We start from the raw sequence: 11226 nt of genomic DNA on the forward strand, positions 1-11226 counted from the left end.
GAGGTTTTACCCTGATATTTTCACTCGTTTATCCAGTTACTAAATTCTCTGTTTGCTTGGCGAACTGCAGGAAAGACACGACAAGACTGTGGCTAGATTTGACCAACTCAGACTGCTGATCTCAACGACTGGAGTCTCTTTACAGCCAGCATGGAGAGGAATAACCAATAACTCTTTCAATGGAGATATGAACCGACCCCCTGAGGTACAATATGAATGGAAAAAGGATGCTATAGAGGCCAGCAGGAGGAGGATTTAAGACATTCAGTTCTCTTAATTAGGGTTCAGGTGGGACAATAATTGGCATAAAACTGAAAGAAAGAAAAAAATAAGTACCTTTTTTTAAGCTTTGCACTATAAACATAATAGTAACATTCATTCATCCATTTTTTTGTAACCGCTTATCCTTATCAGGGTCGCGTTGAGTATTCTAGCTGACATTGGGTGAGAGACAAACAACCAGTCACACGTCTTTCACACATTCATACCACCAAAAATATAATATTTTTTCTTAACAAGACTTTTATATCAGCAAATGCTGATGATCCTCTTCCACTGAGTGCACCATGATAAGTTTCTACAGTAGCCCAGAACAGACAAACTAAACACTGACTCTACATAGTGCGTGTTTTCTGTGCGTTTTGCAAGCACCGTAGTTTCTCATTCATGCTAAGAAAAGGAGAGGGTGAATTGAGGGGTTGCAATCAGCAGCCACATAGATGCCGCTAAATACATACACATACACATACCTACATACACACTGGTCCTTTAATTTAGAGTTCTGATCAGTGAGCAGCAAGTCAGCTGAACATAAGGTTTCTAATGAGTGAATAATAAATTAATAAGTTACTGGTTTTCTTGGGTCTTAAAACAAGCTTTGTTTCACCTCAGGGAGTCCTTATTTCCCCCATATTTAGTGTTTAATTACATAGTCGTCTACATGACTGCTTCTAAATTCAATCACACTGCAATCTGGGCTTTAATAATACTCTGACTGGGAAATACTGACATGATGTAACTCATTACAGTAACAGCACATAATAAATAATATGACCATTAATAACATTACACCACATAATTACTTGATAGCAGGTTGTGAAAGCGCTGTCATTGTGCCAAACAAATTATAACCACATTACATCTATTTATATTAGACAGACAGACAGATTAATCCTCCCATTTGAACAGGGTTCATAGTTGGTGTTTATTTGCTTCTTGTTGACCTGAAAATGTTACTGGACCAAAATGAATTACCATGGCAACCTGCTGGATGCTGGATAGTGCTTAAATAAGTAAATGGATGGTGAGTGACCTCGTGCACGGCTGCAGGCCGGCAGCAACAGAATCAGAGTTGCTCCACAACTCTTGGCGGGGATGAGAAGATGTTCAAGCTCGTGGTCTGCAGGGTTATGCAAACTAAACTTCACACTAAACAAACAGAGTGCAGTTAATAAAGAAAGGCTGGAGGACATTACTGAAGTGGCTGCCAACAAATATATTTGTCTGTGTTGTATTTAGTTCACACACAGTCCAGCAGATGTCAGCAAATGTTGTAGATAGAGTCCAGATTGGTTATATTTACTGTACGTCTCTTAACTTACTTCTTAACTTCTCAAAACCAAACAACAACACCCCGTCATCACTCATCCCCTTAATCTCCATCCAGGCAGTATCTTTTCGTCCATTTCTCGTCAGCTCTGTCCCATATCCTCCCATCTTTTCTCTCTTGTTCTGTGTAATTAAATTTGAACAGCGAAAGGTTGACTGTCTGTCTGTGCTGCAAAACAAATCGATCATACCCTTATCTCGAGGCTGCACAGCTGACAATGCTCTGAGACAAAGGGAAAAACTCAGATGGACATTTCTGAACATATCACAGCTTATTGTCATATGTTTGACTTGTTTATCAAGCCTTGATTTAGTTTCTCTCACTTTGAACTTTTACTGTGTTTTGTTCTCACACAGGCATCTTCCACCTGATACAAAACACTCCCTTTCTTTCCTTATAAAACATGTTTTCTGATACTGATTTGATATTGATATAGTTTTGATCTGTGGGAGATTTGCAAGTGTGCATTCTTTGCAGTATGTGTGTCCAGGTCTATGCTATGAGCAGCCTTTTTTCACTCTATAGAATTAGGTAATTGTTTGATAGTGACTCAATACCAGGCTGAAACGCAGTGTTTCACTGTTTTTTGCGACTTTAAACAGTGATGTCACAGTGTACCGATCACACCCTGGACTACACTTCTACATCACTGTGGTGCAATAAGAAGTTAGACTACAGGAGGTCAGCAACACTTTTTCAAATGCTAACAAGATGTCCATTACCAATAGAGTAAAAAAGTACTTGACCCAAATATTTATCTTTATTTATCTGATGCTGGTGTCGCGCCAGAACTGGAGCTGGGCACGCAAGCAAGACCCAAGAGGATGTCGTGGAAGCTAGGAAGATAAAAGGAGAGTGTGCCACCAGAAAAGAGTAAATCTGGGACTGCCTTTAAGTCATAAAAGGCAGAAAGGCTGATGCTCAGCTGGGCTTCTTGCTGTCGAACTAATTAAGTAATATTAACTGGCTGATATGTCATATGTTGTTGCACTTGCTTGATGTTTGGCTGTCAGCAAAGTTGTCAACTCATTGACAGTTTTTGATCATAAGTAATAATCTTAACAAATACATATGTACATACAGACACATACATACATATGTACATATTTACGACAGTGGTAGCGTATTGCACTCTGAAAAACAAAAGGTTATTTCAAGGACTTAAAAATAAAATAAAACTTCAAAATAGCATTATAATCCTCTAATTAGGCATAAAGACTGGTACAGCATTTACTGCTTCTTCACATCACAGAACGTTTTGGTTGCCAGGTTCAAAGAAAAATCACCTTTTGGGTGTTTATTCTATCCATTTTAATTTGAACATTTAAGCACTACATGTGCGTAGTAATCACAACATAAATCATAAAGTTTTTACAGCATAAATCCCTCAACTCTGCAGGTATGAATACTCAATAACTTTTAATAAGTTGGGATTTTGATTGATAAAACTGGCAACCGAAAAGTTGTTATTATGAATTTATAACTGATGTTAGTAAATTACGCCGTTATTTATAAACATGACAGCCACCCCTGTGTGCTCTTTGTTTTGTATGTTAGTGTGTTAGTGTCTTTTCTTGTATGTTTACATTGGAAATGTACCCAACATGCGACCTCGTGAGCGCGCACTAGGGCGCGCGTCCTGGAGTGTCTCTCACTCCCACAGATGCGCGGAGGTACATCTCACATCATCATCACCTCCTCAGCACCACTGGGTTCAACTCACAGGTGCTGCTTTTCAAACAAATAAGTCTTTGATTGTGAGGTGAATTAAGAGCTCCGGGTCGATCACCGGGACAAGAATCCAAAATACGTACCAGGGGGACTAACGAGATTTGTACTTGGAGGTAGGAAACATAATTCTTATTTATAGCGTGTTGTTGTTGTTTAAAGACGACGCTTTGACATGCATTCACGTTTGTGACACTGTGATTTAACAGTTTGTAGACGGAAACTTAAACAAAAAAAGGAAATAAAGGTAAAATAACAGGGCAGCGACTCAATTTATTCAGTTATTCTCTGAGAGTAGCTGAACATGTGTAAAAGATTTCGGACTCATCCTTTAAAATGGATCGTATCGACACACAGTCCGCACTCTAGTGACAAAGCCATGATCAATGACATCGACTGAAGTCACAGCCTTTTCCTCATTTACATAGTGTAATGAGTTATTGGCTGCCTGGATAGGAAAAGAAGAAGAGGACAGTGAGGGGACATCCGTGCACGGCCACTCTGATTTAAAGTTTCAAAATTCAACATGCAAGCAAAAATGAGATGCAGCTGAGTCAAACAGCATCCAGCCTGCAGAGGAAATATGCACTTCAGTTGTGTTTTGTTCATGAAAGTGGTGACAAGCTAAGAAACTATCCTTTTTTAATGTGAAAATATTATCAATAACTGTATTTTCCATCAATTTAATACAGATTTTTTTCATGCACATTGATGTTTTTCAAGCTTGCTAAAGACACACAGTGAGTCTACCCTTCTCTCTCAGGATGTGTGGTATGGACGTGGATCTGGACGATGAAGGTTCAGGCGAGGAGGAGAAAGAGGAGGAGCTCTGGATCGGGGAGGGGGTGAAGATGCTGCCCCCTCCCGTGGCCCACAGCGGTGGCAGCGCGTGGGGCAGCCGCAGAGGCAGGTGTGGCTGCGTGGCCTGCGGGGCAGCTCTCATCCTCTGGAACCTGTGTGTGGTCTTAGCCAGCACTCTGCTCCTGGCTGTGGTCTTCTCTGTGGTGCTGCTGCCTGCAATGCTGCTGCTGTATGTTGGTTTCCTCTGCCATTCCAGGGTGAGTTGTCTGCAGCACTGTGGTCTCAAGTTAAGGGAAATTTATCTGCTTTTTTTTTTATTCCCTCTGTAGCAAGGACAAGCTGAGAGCGAACGTTTAGTGTTATTCAAGCCGACAGCTGGTGTGAACTGAGCTGCAAAATTCAGGTTGTAAAGTTGCATCTGAGCTCATCCTGCCTCTCTGGATAACTGAGTGTCTACTGAAGTAGGCACAGGGTCAAGACCATAAATGACAAAAAATTACATAAAATTACACCACTTCACTTCCCTGCAGGTTAACAATTTTATCTTGCACATCATACTTATTATATTATATTTATATAATTAGTAGTATACTTTCCTTATATTGTAATTCCCTATTAAGATTTGGTTGCCAATGGCAACAATGTAAACAAGTAATCACCATCCATTAAAGCCTTGTCACTGCCCAGATTGCAGTCATCATGTAACTGCAACATCTTCAGTTCGAGTCCTGGTTTCCTCTTTCCACATTTTCTGTTTATCTCAACTTTAATCTGCTGAAACAAAGGCGAGAATGACCACATAATATTTTTTTTTTAGTGCTGAGTGCCCACGAGACGAGGCACCTACTCCCCGTAGCTAGCAAGCTATGGGAGTAGGTGCCTCGTGCCGTAGGCAACTATTAATCTTCTGCACATTCTTCTGTTCTCGCAAATTTATTTGCGAAAAACTGCGAAAAATTTCACATAGGAATGGGAAAGCCCCAAAAAAATAAAAATTCAGGAGACATTTTCAACAATGAACTGCTCTGGCATACTTTCACCGCGAGATTTCATTTAAACTTTAAAATGTAGGTACTCTTGCCTTCTCTTCAGTAATTCACTTCACTCATCGACAGCTTTTACTCTTTTTAAACTACCAAGGCTTAAAGTTGAGCAGGTTTTTAGTCAAATTTCTGTGTTTATAATGGGTGTGTATTGCATGGAATGTTTGAGCTAGAGTGGATGACATCATCAGCTAGAGTGAGGAGCAGAGAGAAAAATCAATGAAAAAATAAAACGTATTCGACTACCGTGGCCTCAAATACATACATACATACATAGAAACGTAGGAAAATTTGTCTTCTCACTCACATTAGTCTGCTAAAGCTGTCAGCCTTATAGTTTTGGCGTAACACACAAAGATGCGCGAGCAACACCAATCCACAGCCCCATAGACTGCCATGTTAAAAAGGCGGCAACATTTCTGGAGGAAAGCAGAAGTAACGTTTCTTTGAATCGCTTTAAAGGTCAGATTTCTTCACTTTATCAACACAAAATACCTATGTAGACGTTCAGGAAAGGCTCAGGATGCTCCCAGTGATTTCGGTTCAATGATTGGAAATACGGTTTGGCCAGAAATCCTTCCTGTTCAAGGGGTGGTCTCAGCATTTTCTCTCTCTCTCTGTCAGCATTTCCAACTGACATTCTAACAAGTGCAGTAACTGCTCTGCTGATTAGGGCCGGCAGGCAGAAGCCCAGCTTAAAACTTGTTGTCTATAAGTTTCTCTCATGTTTCTTCCAAGTTCCAGAAAAGTCAGCTGTTAAAAGATACCCAAGGTTCTGCAGGAAGTTAACAAAATGAAAGAAATGTAAAGAAGGTTTGAGCCCTGTCAGTATAAAGAATGGATGGCGTATCCGTGATGTTACCCACAGGTTTTCTGAAGAGCTGTTTTATAGATCAGAATCTGGGGCTATGGCTGCCACCTCTTCTTCTTCTTCTTAATCTAAAGCATAGTTGATCACCAGTAGACCGGAGATGGGCAACCATGGGCGTTGCTGCTTGCGATAAGTTTTTTTTACAGAAGCGGTAGATCAAATGATTACAGATAATTATCAGTTGCCCTCAGCTGTAGAGTCCTCAGAGCGTTTCAGCAGCTTTCAGCTCGTTGTTTTGGTTGTATAACCAACAACTTTACCATTATGGTTAATTCTCGCTGTTTACAGCCACATCAAACAGACAGGAGTACACCGCCTGCCCAGCACCATGACAGACAGACAGTTTTTAGTCGTGAACTGGTGGACATGGCACAACAGGGCTAAAGGGAGCGTGAACATCGTGCTGACATTCATCAAATGGACACAAACACTCCAAATAGTTTGCCATAGCAACTTAAAAAGTGATGATGTGTCAATGATGTGTTTACAGCTTGTGCTCTATGGCAACTGACCTGACAGTATGTTTAAAAAATAATTTCCAATAATGAGTCTCCTTTAACTTACCTTGACATTTAGACAAGTTAGCCCATGTAATTTACCTAAAGTTGGTTGATTATTAAGACGGATAATCAAAGTCAAAGTCTTGATTCCTGACACATTCTCCACAGGGGTGTCCATTATTTTTCTTCATGTTTATACTTTGTTGTTTATTTTATTGTGAACAAAAAAAGCTAAAAAAAACAACAACAAAAAAAAACAGATGACTGAAGTCGAATTTTGGAGCCTCTCAGTGTTTTTTGCAGTGAGCTGAGGAAAAGGGTGCGGCTTGTATACTGTGAGTCACATCAGGGGCCCAGAGATCATGAGTAAAATATAGTGGGTCCAGGCATCGAGCCAAATCATGCTGTGAAGATCTACAGTTCTGTCCTTGGCATTCTTGACAGGTCATAACATCACATCCTATCTTTTAATCGGCTGCTCCTTTTTGCCCCGGCTGTCTCAGTTATGAATGATTTCTGAAGGCGCAGCCTCGTATGACGGAGCAGACAAATTAAGAACTTGCAAAGTCTGTGTGTGCAACGAGAGTCTAATAGTGATAAGGCCAGAAACAAATGTCAGCTCAGAGCAAACAATTACAGACAATGTCAGTCAGAGAGCTCTGGCGTCAGGCTGAACATGGCGAGAGGGGACCCACTGAGAAGGCTGTCTGATTTGCACCAGCTGTGCACAGACAGCAGTACGAGGAGGGAAATGTACTCTGTGAAAGCACAGTGTGCACTTGACAGAGGTGCGTCTCTGTGTGTGCTCATGTGTGAGTGTTAAACACTGCTGTTGCTAGGGTACATTTGTAGGAGGCAAAGTTCCTTCTGACAAAGCTCACTATAGGAAACCATCTAGAAAAAACAGGCTTCAAACGAAAACGCATTTTGAGTGCGTCTGACTTTGACAGGGAAGATGATGCGCTTGTGCTTCATGTGTCTTTGTGTTACGCGTGTGTTGTATGAAGGATGTCAGTTTGTGACTTTACATCTGATCTCACCACGCCTTATTTGTTGTTTTGTTCCTTTCCCGCCTCTTTAACATTTGTTTTTGTAGTTTCCAACTGTCCATCTGGCCTCAGTCACAGGTTACTGAGAGCTCAGAAGGTGACTGACCTCTTCTTATATGAACTGTGGAGGGAGCTTGGGAAAACAGTTCACCCACACGGTCCCTTCTGCACAGATGCTCACATTAATCTTACCTATCCACTGACAAATCCCACCTATTTGCTTTTTGATAGAGGCTGCTGTTGCCAATATGTTCATCTCATCCTCAGGAGCCCTTCTGTTTACTCTTATGATCCCTCTTTGTTTGTCCTCCTAGGTCCTTGACGCGCCCTCTGCCATCTGCCGTTACCTTGACGACAACAGCTGCTCCGCCCTCATCATCCTGGGTTTTGTGATGATGTCGCCGCTCGTGGTCGTGGCAGCCGCCATCTTCTGCGGGCTGCTCCGAAGGTTTCGACTGCTGCTTTTCATCCAGCCGATCGCACGTGCCTGGTACCGAGGACGGTTGCTAGACTGGGCAGGAAGCGTCCACGCCTGGGTCTGATCGAGTTTTGGATAAGCTAACAGTGATGGCGGATCAGAAAGTTAGATTCGTGTAAAATCAACCACATCGATACAGGGGGTAGACATAATAATAGAAACACCTCAGAGTGTAATCAGTAATGCTACAATAAATATGACCTTTCTTGTTTCAGAGAGATGTTGACTTAACTAGCTGCTATGTTTTAATGAAATAGTTTGCCATATTGGGGAATACGCTTCTTTACTTTCTTGTGAGAGTTAGATGAGAATATCGCCGCCATATCAGGACACTAAAAATAAAGCCAGTTAGCCTAGTTTAGCACAAAGACCAGAAGCAGGCAGTAACAGCTGTCCAAAGATCAGAAATCGGCCTAACAGCACCTCTAAAAGTTACTAAAAATACTGTAGATCTATTTTCCTAATCCTTACAAAAACCAAAGAGTAAAAACAAGGCGCTGTGTGTACATTTACCATATATACAAACTGGATACAGCTCAAACATGGCACCCAGTCACTTTGAATGTTTCTGCTCCGCTCATAGACTTTACACTGACATCATGTAAAAAGATAACCCCTTTTTTCTTAGCTCTGTTTTAGTTTGACAGATGTAAAACCATCATTGGATTAAAAATACAAAATAGCATAAGTTATAATTGACTTTGTTTGGAGTCTGAGGTGTCCTGTCAACAGTCGTCTCTTTTATAATGGTGGTCTAAGGGGAAGAAACATTTTGTTTCCAGCTCTCTTAATACTTCCATAGGGTTTTACAGATAGTTCTTTGGCTGGTATCAAGCTCCTGGAGGCTTCACTGGTTGCCTCGCAACCTCACAGTGTTGACTCCTGGTCAGTGGTGTTGCCAGGAAATGGTTTTCGGACTTAGCTTCCCAGTAAAACCACATGGTTTTCTCTTTACACCTTAGTTTTTGTACAGAGTTAACAAATTAGTGAACTTTAGATGTTGGCAGATTGTTACCTCTGGACAGAACCGGGCAGAACCATTTCCAGTCTTTATACACAAATTACTCTTCTCATCAAACTCTTAGAAAGAAGGAAATTGGACTTTTTCTAAAAAACTATTCCTTCAATGCTAAATTTTGCACTGGATTGCCTCTTGAAAGATGTCTCCATTATTTTGTCTACCCTCCACCCGTTCACCCACAGGTCATTTTGTGTTGTGTCGAGAACAAGAAAATAGGATTGTGCTTAACTTCATCGTAGCAAATTTTGACCTCTTATTTGTCATTTCTTTAGAAAGAAAGAATAATTTCCAGTGATACATGGAGTAATGTCTTTGTACTTAAAGATCACAGATCGTAATCTGCTCTCATTTGATCTGAGGAAACGAAATGCATCTTGGAACAGGCCAGAAAAAAAATATTAAAATCATTTTTGTAAAATGGAGGTAGGGTGTAAGATTTTCCCTTGGAAGCAAGACTCAAAAGAAGTGTTACTTGCTTTTGACAAAGGGGGAAACACATCACAACATGGTTTATTATGGTAGTGTTCAGTTAGAGTTTGTGTATAAAACTAATATTTTTGTGATTTTGTAATGCCTGTTTGCTAACTATCTTGACATGTGTGACTTTCTCAGAAATATATGACTGTTAGTTATTTGTGGTTGCACATTACAGTTCTAGCAAATACATCAAAATATAACTTTATATTTGAGTTGGTGGGCTTGAAGCCTTCGAACACCATGAAAAACAGGGTGAATAAATGCTAAAAATGTATAGCATACAAAGACTTTAATATCTGTGAGGTGAATTAATTGGACTATGATGTTTGTACTTGAAGTTAATCTGATGTAGCACCATTAGCAGTCACGTCTTGTGGCATGGAGAGCAGTATATAAGACGTATTTCCTTTAAAGGTCCGGTGTGTAAGATTAAAGGGCGGGGTCTGCCATCTTAAACCACCATGTTTTCATAACAGACAAACCAAACACAATTAATAGAGTTTTTTTTGTAGGTTTCTCCTTCACACTAGGAAGGCGAGAGTGAGGTGAGGAGGTTGCAAGTTAGAAACAACATCACTAGATGCCACTAAACCCTACACACTGGTCCTTTAAGTGCCAAAGCAAACAACCCTTCATTATAAAAACAACAGAAGTTGACAGTATGACAAAGTAATGGATATTTAGTGAGAGCCAGGTGTTAAAGAGGAATTTTAAATCAGGATCAGGAGCTCATTCTGCTGCCTCTTTTCATTGTGGTCATTTAAATTCATCAGTGACACACACACACTGCATATCCTGTTTATCTGCGTGCCACCGCTCCTTGATTAAGTGTTCACATTCGAGGCTTCATTTCTCAGAAGAAAGCCTTAAATCGTATTTTTACAAGGAGTAGTTATTTCTTGTCCTGTGCCATTGTCATCATACAGAAATGTATTTGTTTTCTATTTATATTTTTTAGCGTGCTTTGTCTGTGTATGTTATCGATCCGTCACTGTATGTAAATCTGTTGTTTACAATGATAGTATTTTGAGAACTGTACATGAAAAAAATATAATACATTTTAATTTATTTTCACTATATGCCGGTAAATATCACATGATTATCGTGGGTTTTTTTTGTGCACTGCTTTTTATTTTAGTGATATCAGCAAAACAGCAATGCTTGTTCATGTTCAGACCCTTCATCAATAAAAAGAGGACTTCTTTTTTAGGCTTTTTTGTGATGTGACCTGTTTATAAAGGTTTGAAAGTCCAGTGAGTGATGACTTGACATTTAGCTCTGCATAATACACACATAAAGACACACTATGACCTCAAAAGGCTCTGATATGACCCAGCTGTTGACCCTTCTCACCCTCACTTCACCTCCTGTTACAAAAGAGTGCAAAAGCAAATAATAAGCAAATTAAAGTTAAATGTTGCCTCTGATGATGCGTTTGTCCAGTCTGTCCTGATGATGTATGCGGTCTATTGAACTGGTTCAGTTTAGTTGTGTTCATATTGACTGATACATCATTCTTCTTCAGAGAGCCTGCATGTGTTGACATGTGTCTCAGTATCAGCCCGCAGTGGAATGGCTGTGTTTACCTAGCAATTTGTTTAAATTGTTCACAATGTGTGCTTGTCAAAGCATTTGTTTCTGCCTGCCTG

The 11226-nt window shown here is 40.3% G+C and overlaps 1 protein-coding gene across 1 annotated transcript; it reads left to right on the top strand.

The window, feature by feature from the left end:
• Positions 1-3240: 3240 nt before the first annotated feature.
• Positions 3241-10958, top strand: tmem88bl (transmembrane protein 88b-like). The gene is made up of 3 exons (XM_019269505.2): positions 3241-3453; positions 4101-4395; positions 7916-10958. Exons 2-3 carry the CDS (start codon positions 4102-4104, stop codon positions 8141-8143), a joined length of 522 nt encoding a protein of 173 aa, XP_019125050.1. The 5' UTR covers positions 3241-3453; position 4101; the 3' UTR covers positions 8144-10958.
• The last annotated feature ends 268 nt before the right edge of the window (positions 10959-11226 follow it).

The sequence above is a fragment of the Larimichthys crocea genome, chromosome VI (assembly GCF_000972845.2).
Source record: "Larimichthys crocea isolate SSNF chromosome VI, L_crocea_2.0, whole genome shotgun sequence".
Taxonomy (NCBI): domain Eukaryota; kingdom Metazoa; phylum Chordata; class Actinopteri; family Sciaenidae; genus Larimichthys; species Larimichthys crocea.

Excerpts from the sequence above, each read along its gene's own strand:
- tmem88bl (XM_019269505.2), top strand. The coding sequence starts at position 4,102 with ATGTGTGGTATGGACGTGGATCTGGACGATGAAGGTTCAGGCGAGGAG. Across the intron at positions 4,396-7,915 it reads GTTTCCTCTGCCATTCCAGG|GTCCTTGACGCGCCCTCTGC; the intron begins GTGAGTTGTCTG and ends TTGTCCTCCTAG.